At 44.5% G+C, this 19,671-nt stretch overlaps 1 protein-coding gene across 1 annotated transcript; it reads left to right on the top strand.

Moving 5' to 3' along the window:
- Window positions 1-645: 645 nt before the first annotated feature.
- Window positions 646-18,745, top strand: lin28ab (lin-28 homolog Ab; the record flags this gene model as incomplete). The annotated part of the gene is made up of 4 exons (XM_080532658.1): window positions 646-676; window positions 1,623-1,798; window positions 7,896-8,074; window positions 18,526-18,745. 4 exons carry the CDS (start codon window positions 646-648, stop codon window positions 18,743-18,745), a joined length of 606 nt encoding a protein of 201 aa, XP_080388784.1.
- Between the last annotated feature and the right edge of the window lie 926 nt (window positions 18,746-19,671).

A 19,671-nucleotide genomic window follows, 5' to 3' on the forward strand; every position in this document is an offset into this window, starting at 1 on the left:
CTGATTGGTCGCTCTCCGAATTTGGGTCCTATCACCGTGGAATGTTTAATTTACTAGCAAGAAGATTGCAATTGAGTGTCACGTGGACTTGGCTCGAAAGGGTGGGGGTTAATATTAGCGGCCGGAGGGTCAGGGGCCCCAGTATTCTGCAAGAGAGGGGACCGGGAAAAAAATACATTATTTCCGAGGAAAGATCACAAAAGCACACACGGATGTTAAACACACAGCCAGCATTTGTTGCCTGATTCTTCTGGAGTAGGAGGCACTGGATCCCACCAGCCATGGCAGAAGGTATAAGCATTATAATGCGTTATAATGCGTCTTTGAAGATGGAGGAGGGTTCCGGAGAAAGATCTCTTTTAGGAGAGAGACAAAAAAGAGGGCGGGTTGGGTTTACTTGCATTGTCTTTCAGATTTCGGTATTCTTTTCAAAAAAGTCTTCCCAGCAGTCTTTCTACCTTTCGTTGTCAGGGAGAAAGTACCTCAAACCCTTTTGTCTACTTGTATCCATTGCTGCCGCTTCCTTTTGCACGTTGTTTTAATCCCATAGCCTCTGTGCGGGAAAGTGCGTTTCGGGGCCGTGGTTTGTTGGTCAGGGGGTAGACGAGGACACCCTGGACTATCATTTACACGGAAAGGAGCGGGATGGGCTCTGTTTCCAACCAACATTTCACAGGTAGCACAGAGGTGTTTTTAGATATAACTTGGACATTTTCCCAAGAATAACCAACTATTGTCTGAAAGAAGTAGCCTACTGTATAGATGTTTTGCTTTGGAGTTTGGTGGTGAAATATGACAATAGGTGATTCATTTTGCTTTATATGCTTTCCTACTTCGACTGTAAGAGAATATTCTTATATTAGGCTATTCGTTTTTTGTTTGTTTTGTTTTACATTTAAAAATATGTTTTATCTTTCATTGCTCTCATCATCAGGCCTTCTCCTGGACTCTCGTTTAACTTTGTTTAAGCCTAGCCTAACATGACCTTTCCTGTTCCTGCGTGGGAATTTATTTTGGTCAAACTTTATTTATTTATTTTTGTCAAACAATTTCCCCGACATTGAAACTTTCATTGTTAATGACTTATAGGCTCGATCAAGACATTTTCAATCAATTTGATTTAGCTGACCACTTTTGTATGTGATTTAACTGCAATTTAATTGACTTAGGGCCTACTCAGTCTCAATTTACAAACATTATTATTGTATTATTCATCTATATATGATTTATTATCATAATTAGGCAATTATAATAGGCCTACTAATTGTTATTATTGGGGCTATTAAGAGTATTATTATTGTTATTATATTGTACACCGTCTACAATGATCATTATCTGTCGTTAAGAAACAGGTTTTGATAGCAGAAATACCTCGGATTTATAATGATTCGTGATTGTTTCTAATACTGTTTACACCCAATAATTGCATGCGGCTTTCGAGCGATCTTCGTCAACACGCAATACGCTAATTTCCTACATGTCGCACCAAAGGACTGATGCTGGAAAACATCTTAGTAAGGGGCCTGCCAGACCCATATGCTTCCTAGAATTGTTTTCATGGATTTCAAACAGGCCTGTATACTTCGATTTTTTTGACCGAGTGACATTTTCTCTGTCGAAAGGGGGCTGTGCAAAGACCGAAGAGGAGGAAGCGGCAGGCTCCGAGGAAGACCTGGGCCCTTCTCTGGGCAGCGGCGTGTGCAAATGGTTTAACGTACGAATGGGGTTCGGGTTCCTGTCCATGACAAACAGAGATGGCGCGCCACTCGAGGAGCCCGTCGATGTATTCGTTCACCAGGTGAGATTTGCTGTGGGCCCCGTGTAAGTGTAGTGTTGACATTGTGTTTTCAAGGCCTATAGCAGCTCGGACCAAATCTGAAGATATGGATCTCTTGGCGCATCTTTGTGCCAACGTTTGTACTGATCGTGTTGAACTGAGGAGTGACCAAGTTAAATTATTTTGTTATAATAATGTCACTTTTCAGCATTTAAATTAAGTTCGGGACTACATTTATGATCAGTTATGTTTTATAGATCTGTCGGTGAATGTATTATGGTCTTATTATGATCCAACTGATATTTAATTAAAGGAAGAAGTCATTTAATTTATCCCGTGAAAAATGTTACCAGTTTATATAAATAAAAAAGTTCCAAAATATATGGTTTAACGCTTGCAACTTTTAACATAGGATGTTTTAAGCAACAGTGTGATGTGGTTAATGACTTCAGATTTGAACATGTGTGCTGCATACAGCCTATATGCCTGTAAAGTTTGGATTTGATAGCATATTACATAGCAATATTACATTAGGTAATACACTAACATCGAAAGTAAGGTAGCTTCAGTGTTCATGACCAAAATCAGGGGTTGTTTAGGCCTATTACCCATTACCTTAAATGTATTGAATTGAGTGCATAATCAAGACTGCACAATGTTTTGACACATTTTATGAGGGCAGTCAAAATTTGGAAGTGGATTCATGATATCAAACAGCAGTGATGATAGTTAAGCATTCAGATCAGACATTTCACTTAGAAAGAGAAACTTTTCTGTGATGTATGAAATCCCCAAAGAATTAAGACAGGTCATCATGAGAGCAGATAGTATTGTTTTGTTCATGACATCTCTTTGTGAAGGTTAGTTTTATTTAAGTTATGCACTATAGACTCCAGGCTGACTACGGCTGGAACATCAAGAGGGGGGTGAACAAGTTCTCGTTTCAGATGGAATGGAATGTGAATCATTCAGTGACGAGCTGGGACTCCAGGGTTTTTTGTGTAAAATTACCTGGAGATTAGCAGATCTTAAAGTCCACCAGGCTCAACGTGCCCCCCACCCCAACCCCCCCTGAGTAAGAGGTCTCTGGGACTTAAAAGGAACAGACAGGGGTCAGGCTAAGCAGAGATAACAAGCCTCATTCCTCTCCCCATCCAGCCCTGCTTCCTGTTATAAAGTCATTAAAACATCAGGGGACTTGCCCCTCGTGTGGCGCCCACCCACCCCTGGCCCTCCGTTCTCCTTAAACGTGGGGGCTAGAGACCCCTACTCAAATTTCCCTGCTCTGTGTTTCGGTAAATCACCCAATCAAAAAGAAAAATAAATACACCCCCCCACACACACCCTCCTAACACTGCTCATGTTTGAACTGTTATCATTGGAATTACAACTTTGTGGTGGAAATTCTGACAGGCAGTTTCTTGGTTTTCATTCAGCTATGACTGCAGCGTTGGACACAAGGAAGTAGCTTGTTAATGTTGATTGTCTTGAGGCACCCATTCTCCCGAAGCCTTCCCTCTCTGGGGTGGAAATTGATCATGTTCAGACCGAGGTCCTGGCTGGGGACCTGTTGGGCCCGCGGGACAATGGGTGCCATTGTCAACCCAAGAGAGGAAATCCTGCCGGCTGTGATCTGTTACTGAGCAGCAAATCTGTGAATGAAGTGTGTGTGTGTGTGAGTGTGTGTGTGTGTGGTGGGGGATATCGGCGTGTCAGAGAGAGGAGGAGACAGAGAAATGCAGAAAGAGGGAGAGCGCGAAAGAGAATAGTGTTTGTGAGAGAGAGAGAGGGAAGGAGGTGGGGGGTGGCAGCAGCAATACATTTGAATAAGGCTATTGTATTTGTCCTGCCAATAAAGCCTGTACAATTGAATTGAGAACTGAGTGGGAGAGAAAGTGGTGGTGGTGGTGGCCCCAGCTGCTCCAGCATCTAGCCCAGCTAAGGCGGATGGGGAATGGGTTAGAGGTGGTGGAGTTTGTGAGCTGAGTCTATCCATAAAAAAAAGCACTCGGGAGACACTGAGGTGAAGCGCGAGAGGTCAGAGGGTAGTTCCTCTGACGGGGGTTGGGAGGAATGCTAAGGTTGTCAGGACCTGGATTCCTTTCCCACCGTGATCACCCCCACCCCCCGGTGAGAGTGGGTGTCTGGGTTAAGTCCGACGGCATGGGGGGTGGGGGTGGGGGCATATACTGACCCACCACAGCCCTCCCACGATCAACTGCTGGTCCACAGCACCTCCTTCCCTACCCCTACCATTGGCTTAGATAAAACACAAGGAGCGTATATACCATGGAACCAGATTGGTGTCTGTGTGTCTGTGGATGGTCCTGCACTGTGCACAATGTGTAGCACTTAGCTTTCATAACATAGCAAGAAAAAACGAGTCGCAAATGAATATTACATTTTTACTACTTTTAGTACTTTTTCCGTAGTCCCAAGTACACCAGGATGTCTGCCACGTCTAACACCATCCATGGAATGATAATGAGAAGGAGAGTGACAGAACTTTACTCCAGGTGGATTAATAATTCTTGCCACTGTTCTTCATGGGCCTTTTGGGAAGCTATCCCAGGAATGCACACTACCCACCCCCCCCCCCCCCCCCCCAGCATCCTTCAGCAGTGGTCAGTTTGGGACTTGACCAGATGGAGTTTGGAGAGTTTAGGAGAGTCTATTGCCTCATGGTGCTGAGGAAGGAGAGAGATGGGGGGGGGGGGGGGGGGGGGGGGGTTGGGGGTTGGAATGCTGTGAGTGACTAGCTGGGGGGAGGTGGCAGTGCTGTCCACACACACACACACACACACACACACAATCCTGAAAAGGGGGAGGGGTGTAAGAAGGCATTGATGTTTTAACTGGACCGTCAATAGGATGGATTTGCTAAAGGGGGGTTAGGATTAGATTTGCTATGGGGTGGGGGGTGGGTGGAGAGTTCCAGGCCGTATCCATTGATGTATTGAAACCTATGCTAAATGTTTGATGTATGTATGTAGTATGGCTCTAATTAAGTAACACCTCTTTGTAGTTCACCCCTGACAAGCCCGGTAGCTGATGTTGAGTTATATGCACAGACAATGTGTTATATTCTAAGTAAAAACACATATATCTCAACTTCCCGACAAGGACTGACTTTTCCTTAAGTAGCTACTAGTAGCAGTTTTCACAGTCGAGCCCTACTCTTCCCCTAGACCACTTAATTTAACGAATTTTGTTAGTTCTGGTGCCGAAGATTGACTCGTAAACATTGATTTTACAATTGTTAGCCTCTCAAGGCTTTGCGGCTGGGTTATCAGGATGAGTACTAATTAAGCTACAAAGCTTTTGTGAAACGGACCCCAGGGCTGTTTAAAAAAAAAAATCTCTTGCCATTTAAATAATGCAAATGTACAAAACATGACTCGGCAGCTGGGTAATAATGGAATGCCTTGTAGCTGCAGGGATGGCGTTCCATCTGGCCTCCTTATCTCCTGACCTCCTTCCCTTCCCTACCCTGACCATTCCTTTCTTCCCCTCCTTCCCTACCCTGACCATTCCTTCCTTCCTTACCCTGACCCTTCCTTCCCTCCTTCCCTACCCTGACCCTTCCTTCCTTCCTTCCTTCCTTACCCTGACCCTTCCTTCCTTCCTTACCCTGACCCTTCCTTCCTTACCCTGACCCTTCCTTCCTTCCTTACCCTGACCCTTCCTTCCTTCCTTCCTTACCCTGACCCTTCCTTCCTTCCTTACCCTGACCCTTCCTTCCTTACCCTGACCCTTCCTTCCTTCCTTACTCTGACCCTTCCTTCCTTCCTTACCCTGACCCTTCCTTCCTTCCCTACCCTGACCCTTCCCTCCTTCCTTACCCTGACCCTTCCTTCCTTCCCTACCCTGACCCTTCCCTCCTTCCTTACCCTGACCCTTCCCTCCTTCCTTACCCTGACCCTTCCTTCCTTCCCTACCCTGACCCTTCCTTCCTTCCTTACCCTGACCCTTCCTTCCTTCCTTACCCTGACCCTTCCTTCCTTCCTTACCCTGACCCTTCCTTCCTTCCTTACCCTGACCCTTCCTTCCTTCCTTACCCTGACCCTTCCCTCCTTCCTTACCCTGACCCTTCCCTCCTTCCCTACCCTGACCCTTCCCTCCTTCCTTACGCTGACCCTTCCCTCCTTCCCTACCCTGACCCTTCCTTCCTTCCTTACCCTGACCCTTCCTTCCTTCCCTACCCTGACCCTTCCTTCCTTCCTTACTCTGACCCTTCCCTCCTTCCCTACCCTGACCCTTCCCTCCTTCCTTACCCTGACCCTTCCTTCCTTCCCTACCCTGACCCTTCCTTCCTTCCCTACCCTGACCCTTCCTTCCTTCCTTACCCTGACCCTTCCTTCCTTACCCTGACCCTTCCTTCCTTCCTTACCCTGACCCTTCCTTCCTTCCTTACCCTGACCCTTCCTTCCTTACCCTGACCCTTCCTTCCTTCCTTACCCTGACCCTTCCTTCCTTCCTTACCCTGACCCTTCCTTCCTTACCCTGACCCTTCCTTCCCTACCCTGACCCTTCCCTCCTTCCTTACCCTGACCCTTCCTTCCTTACCCTGACCCTTCCTTCCTTCCTTCCCTACCCTGACCCTTCCTTCCTTCCTTCCTTACCCTGACCCTTCCTTCCTTCCTTCCTTACCCTGACCCTTCCTTCCTTCCTTCCTTACCCTGACCCTTCCTTCCTTCCTTACCCTGACCCTTCCTTCCTTCCTTCCCTACCCTGACCCTTCCTTCCCTCCTTCCCTACCCTGACCCTTCCTTCCTTCCTTACCCTGACCCTTCCTTCCTTCCTTCCCTACCCTGACCCTTCCTTCCCTCCTTCCTTACCCTGACCCTTCCTTCCTTCCTTACCCTGACCCTTCCTTCCTTCCTTACCCTGACCCTTCCTTCCTTCCTTCCTTACCCTGACCCTTCCTTCCCTCCTTCCTTACCCTGACCCTTCCTTCCTTACCCTGACCCTTCCTTCCTTCCCTACCCCGACCCTTCCTTCCTTCCTTCCTTACCCTGACCCTTCCCTCCTTCCTTACCCTGACCCTTCCCTCCTTCCCTACCCTGACCCTTCCTTCCTTCCTTACCCTGACCCTTCCTTCCTTCCCTACCCTGACCCTTCCTTCCTTCCTTACCCTGACCCTTCCTTCCTTCCTTACCCTGACCCTTCCTTCCTTCCTTACCCTGACCCTTCCTTCCTTCCTTCCCTACCCTGACCCTTCCTTCCTTCCTTACCCTGACCCTTCCCTCTTTCCTTACCCTGACCCTTCCTTCCTTCCTTACCCTGACCCTTCCCTCCTTCCTTACCCTGACCCTTCCTTCCTTCCTTACCCTGACCCTTCCTTCCTTCCCTACCCTGACCCTTCCTTCCTTCCTTCCTTACCCTGACCCTTCCTTCCTTCCTTCCTTACCCTGACCCTTCCTTCCTTCCTTCCCTACCCTGACCCTTCCTTCCTTCCTTCCTTACCCTGACCCTTCCTTCCTTCCTTCCTTACCCTGACCCTTCCTTCCTTCCCTACCCTGACCCTTCCTTCCTTCCTTCCCTACCCTGACCCTTCCTTCCTTCCTTACCCTGACCCTTCCCTCCTTCCCTACCCTGACCCTTCCTTCCTTACCCTGACCCTTCCTTCCTTCCCTACCCTGACCCTTCCTTCCTTCCCTACCCTGACCCTTCCTTCCTTCCCTACCCTGACCCTTCCTTCCCTCCTTCCTTACCCTGACCCTTCCTTCCTTCCTTACCCTGACCCTTCCTTCCTTCCTTACCCTGACCCTTCCTTCCTTCCCTACCCTGACCCTTCCTTCCTTCCTTCCTTACCCTGACCCTTCCTTCCTTCCTTACCCTGACCCTTCCCTCCTTCCCTACCCTGACCCTTCCCTCCTTCCTTACCCTGACCCTTCCTTCCTTCCTTCCTTACCCTGACCCTTCCCTCCTTCCCTACCCTGACCCTTCCCTCCTTCCTTACCCTGACCCTTCCTTCCTTCCCTCCTTCCTTACCCTGACCCTTCCCTCCTTCCTTACCCTGACCATTCCTTCCTTACCCTGACCATTCCTTCCTTACCCTGACCAATCCTTCCCTCCTTCCTTACCCTGACCATTCCTTTCTTCCCACCCCTCACAGAGCAAGCTGCACATGGAGGGTTTTCGCAGCCTGAAGGAGGGCGAGACTGTGGAGTTCACCTTCAAGAAGTCGTCCAAGGGCCTGGAGTCTCTGCAGGTGACGGGTCCAGGCGGAGCCCCGTGTGAAGGCAGCGAGAAGAGACCAAAGAGTACCCAGAAACGCCGCTCCAAAGGGGACAGGTGAGTCATCACCCGTCTTGGGATGGCCTCACTCATGCTAACAATTCCATGATAAATGATTGAACATTGGGTTTAACTGTAATTGATTTATTTATGTGAACATAACAACTGAAGTGCAAAGATGAGAAAAACATAATGAACGGGTTATACCAATACTATTGACTAATAATACTAAATGATGTACTAAATGATAACACATCTGGGAAATAAATAGCTGGTCCAAAAAAAGCTCCCCCCCCCCCCCCCCCACAGGGTGTAATTGTGCTGACCTGGATCAATAGGCTGTTAGCAACATCAAGTCCTGGGAGTTAGCAGACCACTCTCCACTCCCCCCCCACCCCCCACACACACACAACTATCTCCATGCCTACTACACAAATAAGTGTTGCCAGTTATTGATAGTTCTGAGCCCAGTTGTTCAAAAAGTTTATTTTGGATCAGAATGATCCTGATTCTTTTTTGCTACCCAGGATCAGATCTATCTGGCTGAGTTGTATAGGGGAAATTAGACAGCTCGATCTGTTCCTGGATCAGAGAAAGGAATCGAGATCATTCTGATCCAAATTAAATGTTTTGAACAACCGGGCCCTGGTTCTCCCTCAGCCCTGTTAGCTGTTAGCTGTTAGCTGTTCCCTCAGCCCTGTTAGCTGTTCCCTCAGCCCTGTTAGCTGTTCCCTCAGCCCTGTTAGCTGTTCCCTCAGCCCTGTTAGCTGTTAGCTGTTCCCTCAGCCCTGTTAGCTGTTAGCTGTTCCCTCAGCCCTGTTAGCTGTTAGCTGTTCCCTCAGCCTTGTTAGCTGTTAGCTGTTCCCTCAGCCTTGTTAGCTGTTCCCTCAGCCTTGTTAGCTGTTAGCTGTTCCCTCAGCCTTGTTAGCTGTTAGCTGTTCCCTCAGCCCTGTTAGCTGTTCCCTCAGCCCTGTTAGCTGTTAGCTGTTCCCTCAGCCTTGTTAGCTGTTAGCTGTTCCCTCAGCCCTGTTAGCTGTTCCCTCAGCCCTGTTAGCTGTTAGCTGTTCCCTCAGCCCTGTTAGCTGTTCCCTCAGCCCTGTTAGCTGTTAGCTGTTCCCTCAGCCCTGTTAGCTGTTAGCTGTTCCCTCAGCCCTGTTAGCTGTTCCCTCAGCCTTGTTAGCTGTTAGCTGTTCCCTCAGCCCTGTTAGCTGTTCCCTCAGCCCTGTTAGCTGTTAGCTGTTCCCTCAGCCTTGTTAGCTGTTAGCTGTTCCCTCAGCCCTGTTAGCTGTTCCCTCAGCCTTGTTAGCTGTTAGCTGTTCCCTCAGCCTTGTTAGCTGTTAGCTGTTCCCTCAGCCTTGTTAGCTGTTAGCTGTTCCCTCAGCCTTGTTAGCTGTTAGCTGTTCCCTCAGCCCTGTTAGCTGTTAGCTGTTCCCTCAGCCCTGTTAGCTGTTCCCTCAGCCCTGTTAGCTGTTCCCTCAGCCTTGTTAGCTGTTAGCTGTTCCCTCAGCCTTGTTAGCTGTTAGCTGTTCCCTCAGCCTTGTTAGCTGTTAGCTGTTCCCTCAGCCCTGTTAGCTGTTAGCTGTTCCCTCGGGAGCATGCCTATGTTCCCCGGGTCCTATGTTCCCCGGGTCCTATGTTCCCCGGTTCCGCACTTCCGAAAAAGGGTTCTATGTTCCCCGCTTCCGAAAAAGGGTTCTATGTTCCCCGCTTCCGAAAAAGGGTCCTATGTTCCCCGCCTGCCGTTGTGTCAAGCGACCTCATGTGTCGTTATGTGGTACTGCATGAGAGTTTGATTTTTTTTTTTTTTTTTTTTTTTGGGGGGGGGGTCTTAAGATGACTTGGAAATAATGAAGAACACAATGAATGTCATAGTATTGTCTCAGCATTTTATATAACTCCCTAGATAGATCATTTTCGAGATGGAATTGAAAATCTTATATTCCTAAAAGAACACCAGTGATATATATATATATACACATTATTAAATATTTTTTCTATATTTTTGTCAAACGAAATCAAATAAATACAGTAGAGATATCAATCCAAAATATAGGCTTTTATTGCAACCAACAACAACAACAAAAAAACTATGTTTGTGCAAACATGGTGTTTGTTTCCAAGACCAAGCATCAAAATGCCAACCTATGGGACAATACTGTACATCCCATTGGCAGGACGTCACGTAACAGCGCAGTGTGTCTCTAGGTTACAGTGTCACATATCCCATAATATAATCCCTAAGTAACTAGCCAGTTTTCGTAGCACAGTGAGTGACGTCTTCGAAATCGAAAACACAGGCTATAGTGAGACGCGCGTCAAAAAAGGCTCACAGGCGGAAACTACATCCCGAACGATAGTTCCTCCCTAGGAAATATTAGTTCCCACTTCACACGAGATAGATAGATTAGATAGTTTGACTGTGTGATAGATAGATAATTTGATATTTTGAAAGTGTGATCGATCGATAGATAGTTTGATTGTGTGATAGATAACTTGATATTTTGAAAGTGTGATAGATAAATCGATATATCAATAAAGAAAAGAGTGTAAAAAGAAACAACTTGCATTGCTGTCATGCTAGCGTAGTGGTTAAGGCTGCGGACTGGAGTTCCAAAGGTTGCGAGTTCGAGACTTGACTAAGTCATTCATTTTTATTTTTTTTTACATTTAACCGAAGATTTCATGCAAAGGTTTCAAACACCATTGTAATCGTGTCAGTTCTTGTAAATTAGCCTGCACCATAATTTTATAGCCTACAATACTTTTTTAGATGAGATTTTAGATTAGATTCAGACAACGAAATGCAGTAAAAAGTGCGCCTGAAGAGGGATTCGAACCACTGATATAAAATGACGATTAAATCCTATGGCAGCAGTCAATACCACTAGGCCATTGTGGCGATATGACGGTTTGTAGCCTGCTGCGGATATCACCACAGTAGTAATAGTCATTTATTAAAATATGAACATATAACAATAACTGGGGCTAGTATGACCTACGCATTTAATCGGTCAGCAATTTCTTGCCAAACCATTTCCCTCGCCTTGTTAATTGCGGCAGTATTGCACTATTTTACATCTTATTTTTCCGTCTTCATAAAAATCAATAATTCGGAATGCTGCGCAAATGTAGTACCCCTGCAGAGTGGAGTATCTTCTTTTCGACAGATCGACACTTCAGGGCTTTTTATGTCTGCGTGCACGCGCCCATATCGAAGATTTGTAAGGCCCAATCCCGATTCTCTTTTCTACCCCTATGGCTCGTTTTCGAGTGTCACTCGATTCGAAGGCAAGGCCTTCGAATACGTCACAAGCCCTACCCCTTGAAATCAAAGCCCTATGAATTGGGACAACCCTTCACGGCGCCTACGTCATCACGCGGTACGGTTGACGCGTTGTGTTGCCGGCGAATTCTCACATCTCGCAATGCCTTCTTCAGCTGTGTTTATTTCTGTTGCGTGTGCTATAAGCATCTATTTTCGTTTGTTATCAACACACTGTAGTGTTTAGACGTTCCTTTTTTAGTCTCTTCCGTCAGCGATGTCTTTTTTGTGGACATCGCAATAATGACAATGAATTTAATGACAATGAATGACTCCAACCAAAACAACCAGTCCATCAATAGTCATAAAGCGTTGTCCAAAAATCACGTTACCAAGCGCCTTTCTCAGAACAATTCGTCGTCTAGAATCCAAAAATCAATCCATCATAGTGGTGGTCAAAAACGTAGAAAGAGGATCTCTTGGGGACGCGGCCACATTTGCCTGTGAAGGAGAGATGACAAATAAGCGGAAACATTTCTCAGTAGAGTCGAACGGTGATATATCATCATCCTTTACGCGTATCCTTAACTGTAGTTACATTTCGCGTGTCATATGCCATTAGACATGGAAATATGTCAATGCGCGGCTGTCATGCACAAATCAGCTTGTAACGTTAGACACACAGCACACAGCACATCGGCATAATAACGTTTTGTTGTTGTTGTGCTTGTTATAAAGAAAAGGTCTATAATGCATTGAAATGACATTAGTACAACAGACATTAGACATCAGACATGGAAATGTCAATGCGCGGCTGTCATGCACAAATCAGCTTGTAACGTTAGACACACAGCACATCGGCATGATAACGTTTTGTTGTTGTTGTGCTTGTTATAAAGAAAAGGTCTATAATGCATTGAAATGAATGATACAACCCATTAATAATATTACATAATAACAACTGCTCGGATTAGATTGCGGGTGGAAATAGGTCAAAATGCGCATCATGTACAAGTCAGCCGAACGTTTGATAGATAACTTTACATATGTGTACCATCATCCGCTGTCAAACGCCACAGGTAATAATTGATTTATGACTGTACATCTCTGAAATGCTCGACTGTCATGCAGCGTTGCGTTACTGTAACGTTAGACACAGCACCGACATAAAAGCGATTTTTGGGTTATGCGTGTTATAAATAAAAGGTCTATAATGCATTGTAATGACATTAAACTAAGACAATAAGATGGTTATCATAATTTTTCAAATCTTTATTAATAAGTAATTACAGAGAATTAAAATGACATTTCCGCATTGAATAGAGCGACATAAGATTTCTGTAGATGATTCGCAATGCATCCTGGTATCAAGGGGTAGCGTACCGTTAGCCCTTCGAAGCTAGTCTGGTCCTGAAATCCCTCGAAACGAAGTAATAGTTAGCCCTCCCCCTTACCCCTAGCCCTCGACGAAATATGAATTGAGACAGCCCTCGCCCTAAACGTGAACGCGCAAATCGAGCCATAGGGGTGAAAACGAAGGGCTAGGGGTGAATTGGGATTGGGCCTAAGCCTGTCTTCTGTGAACACTGATGACACAAGGCTGATCCTCGTTCGAGGAATCACCTGAGGCTTGATTTCCAATCTCGAGTTCCCTGAGCGCCGCTATACTGATCCACCTTTAGTGGAATGACCCGCTGATTAGTCACTTTTACAACGAGGTATGACTTGTAAGGATCATGCATTTGTGGAATGAGCAACACAGCTAAACGTGTGGGTAGCGGCCCAACATTTGCAATTGTATGCATGGATTAAAGAAATATTTTTTCTATATTTTGGTCAAACGGAATCAAATAAATACAGTAGAGATATCAATCCAAAATATAGGCTTTTATTGCAACCAACAACAACAACAACAAAACAATGTTTGTGCAAACATGGTGTTTGTTTCCAAGACCAAGCATCAAAATGCCAACCTGAGACAATACTGTACATCCCATTGGCAGGACGTCACGTAACAGCGCAGTGTGTCTCTAGGTTACAGTGTCACATATCCCATAATATAATCCCTAAGTAACTAGCCAGTTTCCGTAGCACATAGAGTGTGACACATCCTCTTTCACACATCAAATCCTCGGGGGATCCTGGCATACAGAGATGTAGTCTCTTTCACTCTAGTGTTTTAGTAGTCAGGCACAGCAACAAACAGCAACAAACATAATAACAATAGCAATATTTAGGCCAATAACAATAACATAATAATAACAATAATAATAATAATAACAATAACACAATTAGGCCAATAACAATAATAATAACAACAACATAGGCCAAAGTGCTATCAAAATAAATGTGGAAATCTAGCCCATACGGACGCTACGGCTGACAGCCCTCCAGTACGAAGCCAGATCTCTGAGGCCCTGCATGTACTGTCCTTTCAGCCTCAGTAGACGGGCCTCCAACTCCCTCCACTTCCGTCTCCTTGTTGGGGGAGCGTGGCCTCTGTCTGCCATCCCCAGCTTACCCTCTGCAAGCGTTTGCTGATCCTTCAGGTGCCGAAGGAATTTCCAAAGTGAAGGATGGCGCACTTGGACAGCATCGTTCAGAGTACGATGATAAGCTAGAACAAAAATACAGAATTATAACTTATTAGCCTATTAATGGCCTATTAATGTGCAAACTGGTTCTACATCTGCAGGCTGATCTACTAACGGTGTGCAGTGAGGATTGTTGATCTTTCCAATGTAGAAGATAGCGGGCCTTATTTGAAGTATAGCCGAAAACAAGTATATCTCAACTTCCCCTGTGTGTGAACTTCAATTAGTATTCGTTATTTGGGATCTTAGTAAATCAGGCCCTAAATGTTATTAGTTTGGCATGAACATTTTGACATTGAACATTTTCCCCTCTGTCTCCTCCTTTCACAATTTTAAATCCTTTCTTAATCCTTTCTCAATCACGGTGCCCGCCCATGATTGGACTGATGTTACGTCCATCATCATTAGCGCGCTTTAATCCTTTCTCAGATTAATGTATGAATAGAGCAGATTAATGTATGAATAGAGCAGATTAATGTCTGAATAGAGCAGATTAATGTCTGAATAGAGCAGATTAATGTGTGAATAGAGCAGATTAATGTCTGAATAGAGCAGATTAATGTATGAATAGAGCAGATTAATGTATGAATAGAGCAGATTAATGTCTGAATAGAGCAGATTAATGTCTGAATAGAGCAGATTAATGTCTGAATAGAGCAGATTAATGTATGAATAGAGCAGATTAATGTGTGAATAGAGCAGATTAATGTGTGAATAGAGCAGATTAATGTCTGAATAGAGCAGATTAATGTCTGAATAGAGCAGATTAATGTATGAATAGAGCAGATTAATGTGTGAATAGAGCAGATTAATGTGTGAATAGAGCAGATTAATGTCTGAATAGAGCAGATTAATGTATGAATAGAGCAGATTAATGTATGAATAGAGCAGATTAATGTCTGAATAGAGCAGATTAATGTCTGAATAGAGCAGATTAATGTCTGAATAGAGCAGATTAATGTGTGAATAGAGCAGATTAATGTCTGAATAGAGCAGATTAATGTATGAATAGAGCAGATTAATGTATGAATAGAGCAGATTAATGTCTGAATAGAGCAGATTAATGTCTGAATAGAGCAGATTAATGTCTGAATAGAGCAGATTAATGTATGAATAGAGCAGATTAATGTGTGAATAGAGCAGATTAATGTGTGAATAGAGCAGATTAATGTCTGAATAGAGCAGATTAATGTATGAATAGAGCAGATTAATGTATGAATAGAGCAGATTAATGTCTGAATAGAGCAGATTAATGTCTGAATAGAGCAGATTAATGTCTGAATAGAGCAGATTAATGTATGAATAGAGCAGATTAATGTTTGTCCATCAACGTCGAATTCTGACGTCTGCCGTGTGAGACCAGGCTGATTAGAGTTAGTAGATTTGTGACAGCCCCCCAGTGTGTCTGAATTGGAGTCCTAGTATACTGTACTTCCAAATGGTTTAGCATGGGGGGTCAGGTTCAGTACTAGATTTGGGCCGAGGTCCAATAGTGTCCTACCTACAAAAGGTTTTGTACATATAATCATTTTGTTCATATAATAATGTTGTACACATAGTAATCCACAGTATGATTATGTATTTGTGTATGTTGTTTAAAAAAAAAACAATAAAAAAAAAACTAACAGTATAATTATGTATTTGTGTATGTTGTTTAAAAAAAAAAAAAAAAAAAAAAAAAAATCATGCAGTACTACATAACGACACCTGGGGTCGCTTGACACAACGGCAGGCGGGGAATATACGGAAGCGGGGAACATAGAACCCTTTTTCGGAAGCGGGGAACATAGAACCCTTTTTCGGAAGTTTTCGGAAGAGGGGAACATAGAACCCTTTTTTTTTTTTTGGCTAAGAAAACGGGGAACATAGGACCCGGGGAACATAGGACCCGGGGAACATAGGGATGACCCCGTTCCCTCAGCCTTGTTAGCTGTTAGCTGTTCCCTCAGCCCTGTTAGCTGTTCCCTCAGCCCTGTTAGCTGTTAGCTGTTCCCTCAGCCCTGTTAGCTGTTCCCTCAGCCTTGTTAGCTGTTAGCTGTTCCCTCAGCCCTGTTAGCTGTTAGCTGTTCCCTCAGCCCTGTTAGCTGTTAGCTGTTCCCTCAGCCTTGTTAGCTGTTCCCTCAGCCCTGTTAGCTGTTCCCTCAGCCCTGTTAGCTGTTAGCTGTTCCCTCAGCCCTGTTAGCTGTTAGCTGTTCCCTCAGCCCTGTTAGCTGTTAGCTGTTCCCTCAGCCCTGTTAGCTGTTAGCTGTTCCCTCAGCCCTGTTAGCTGTTCCCTCAGCCTTGTTAGCTGTTAGCTGTTCCCTCAGCCCTGTTAGCTGTTAGCTGTTCCCTCAGCCCTGTTAGCTGTTAGCTGTTCCCTCAGCCCTGTTAGCTGTTAGCTGTTCCCTCAGCCTTGTTAGCTGTTAGCTGTTTCCTCAGCCCTGTTAGCTGTTAGCTGTTAGCTGTTAGCTGTTAGCTGTTCCTTCAGCCCTGTTAGCTGTTAGCTGTTAGCTGTTCCTTCAGCCCTGTTAGCTGTTAGCTGTTAGCTGTTCCCTCAGCAGCCCTGTTAGCTATTAGCTGTTCCCTCAGCCCTGTTAGCTGTTCCCTCAGCCTTGTTAGCTGTTCCCTCAGCCCTGTTAGCTGTTCAGCTAAAGCACTGAATTCATTGAGGAACATCATCATGCTTTAATTTTTAACAACAATCTTACACCCTGTGTTCCCTCAGCTCTGTGTAGCTGTAATCATCGTAGAAAGCACAGCACTAACAATAACACGTTCCATTTATATCTAGAGAATCCTTATTTCCTAAATCTTTGTAGAAGTTATTTCTGACTGCTAGATTATTGACTCCCATTTTGCGAGAAAGTGTCATTGGTGTGATGTAATGGATAGCAGACTTGAGCAGATATATATGTATATGCCGCAAGGACAAACAGACTGAAGCACAGCTTCTACCCCAGGGCCACCCAGGCCCTGAACACAGCAAAGACCTAGGTTCTGGGCCCTGGACAGTCTGGACGGATTGATGGCAGCTGCTGGATTGAAAAAATCAGGTGTAGTGCTGAGGCACAAATGTGTACATTTCAAGCCTGCAAACTGCGACACTTTAAATGAATGTGCAATAACACTATGTGCAATATGACAACCCTAGTCGTCTTATCTGTACAGTATAGTATAGTGGATAGTGTACATAGCCTTTATTTATGTAAACCAGCTCCTTTCCCTTCTTGTTTTTTTTAGTTTTTTTTTTCTTTCCTAGCACCAGGGGAGCCACCCCTCCCAAATTTCGTTGTTTGGTACCTGTACTATAGCAATGACAATAAAGACCATTCATTCATATAAACGGTTTTAAATACTGTGCTTGATTTAAATTGTCAGGCACAATAGAAGCAATTGCATAACGATCATGCAAGGCTAACTAAATTAAGCACCTCAAGTTTTTCACCTACAAGTTTTTTTATTCAATTGATTTCAATAAAAATGTATTTCCACAGTGTAATTTGCCGAGGTCTGACGAGTGGATAACATGGTCATCTCTCCATGAGGTCTTACTTTAACACCAAGTGTATTTGAGTATAGTATACCCTGTGTCATTGGCTCAGAAACATGAATGTTGGGTGCAATAGGGGGAAAGGATCCTATCCATTAAATTGATAACAGATGTAGGTCCCTGGGAGAGGTCAGAGGTCACCACTGCCATGGCAACAATGGGGTGTGGTGTGTAAATGAGGTGGGGGGAAGGCAGAAAGAAAACCCGGGGGGGTCAGAGTTCAGAGGTCACTCTGCAGTATTGAAACAAACAGACCCCTCTCCCACCCTTGTGGCCGCACTGATCAATAACCCCACCCACCCCACCCCGGATGGGGGTTGAGAGGCAAAGGGCAACTGGGGAGAGGAGGGAGGGAAGCTGCGGTTAGCTTGGGGCTTGCTCCGGGGTTTGATCTGCATCTGAGGCAATGCAATCACAGAATTCACTGCATCCACTCATTTGGATTTGCAATTATGGTATGTTGGGGGGGGGGGGGGGGGGGGGGGGGCTCTGTTGTTTTTACCCTAAAAGACCCCCTTACTTCCCTGCTAGACGGACCATTCCAAACCCTTCCATACAAAAGAGAAAGCAAATATAATCTAGCATTACATACATTTATGGTACAATACTTACCGGATAGATTTTTGGTTGTTTTTACTGTTGGCATACAGATGTGCATATAGAAATACATCAGTCTGGTCCAGCCCCTTGTAGCAGTTAGTGTTTCTTAGTACATTTGAATTAATATGATAAGAGAACATAGATTTAGCAATCTGAAGCCATCCATGGGAGTATACTGCCCTCTGTTGGAAGAACATGTAATCTGTCCGTACTTATTCAGGCCTCTTATAAAATTGCACCTTTTATCATTATGCTTTGGCATTATAGGCAAGATAGATTTTCTTTTGACAAAAAAAATAAATAGATAATGAAAATTCTGATGTTAAGATGCTTTTTGTGAATAACCATTTCAACTTGTCAGATATGCAGCCTAAAGTAAGAGGTTGTTCTATGGGTGCGACCGTCGTTGCGACCATAATACAACATTGTATTCTGTACTGAAGTCGCTTTGGATAAAAGTGTCTGTTATATGGAATATACTGGATATCATTAATATTGTATCATAACTCATTTTTGTTTTTAGATGTTACAATTGTGGAGGGGCAGATCATCATGCCAAAGAATGTCAACTGCCTCCTCAGCCCAAGAAGTGCCATTTCTGCCAGAGCATTTCTCACATGGTGGCCAACTGTCCAATCAAAGCACAGCAATCCTCCCCCGGATCTCAGGGAACGGCAGGCTCGCTGAGGGATGAGGAGGAGGACCAGAGCCACGCCCCTTTGCCGCTGGAGAGATCTGATTGAAGGATTCATGGATATGACAAGCGCCAATCAAAGGTTTCACTGGAATGCTGCTTTTGGAACTACCTCAGGTCTTATTTATCAAACCTCAAAGTTTCATCTTGATAATGTGATGGTTGAGAATTAGTTCAGTGTTCGTTGTAGAGAGACATATTTACCGTAGCGACTCAATATACTTTTTCTGTCTCTGTTATTCTTTTCTGCCTTAGGTAAGTGTCTTAGTTTTGTACTGAAACAATCAAAACACTTTGTGTTTACAAATTGCAATGAGACTTGACGTTTTACCACTGTACTTTTGTGTATGGCACATTATTTTTTAATTTTCCTGCTAAATCAGTCTTGGCCGATGTTGGGTGAGGATGAATAGAGCGAGTACTTTGCTCAGTTCTGTTCTGTTCCATTTCTAAGAAGAAAGTCAGAATATACAATCATACACATGAATGTACAGAAACGGATCATATTCTGGCTCTGATGGTGTTTTATCAACAAAAGGAAGGAGTGTGTCTTTCTGCTGCAGATCTTGTTCAGGTATTGGTAGTCATTTTACTTACATGCCTTTTGGAATGTTTAAATCAGTTTTTTGCTGAATGAATGTTGGTACTACGTTTTTGCTAACTGGACTGTGCACAATGTAGCTTGTTGTAAGTGCCATAGCCTCTTCCTGTATCCTATACCTGTCCTGATGTTGCCTGCTCCTATCTGACAACACTGTGACTGAAGGCTTTATGCAAGACCAGCATTGATTGTACGACAGCTTCTGTCTGCCCAACGTTTTTACACATATGCTACATATCAGGGCTGTTATCATAAACTGCCCAAAGACATGACACATTTACTTGAAAAATATTTTGATAGTCAGAAGTTTGTGGCTTTTTTTGAGGAGCTGAGGTGGTGTTTTCTTCTTTTTCAATGGCTTAATGATCTTTATG

Source organism: Nansenia antarctica, assembly GCF_963989245.1.
Source record: "Nansenia antarctica genome assembly, chromosome: 5".
Lineage (NCBI taxonomy): Eukaryota > Metazoa > Chordata > Actinopteri > Argentiniformes > Microstomatidae > Nansenia > Nansenia antarctica.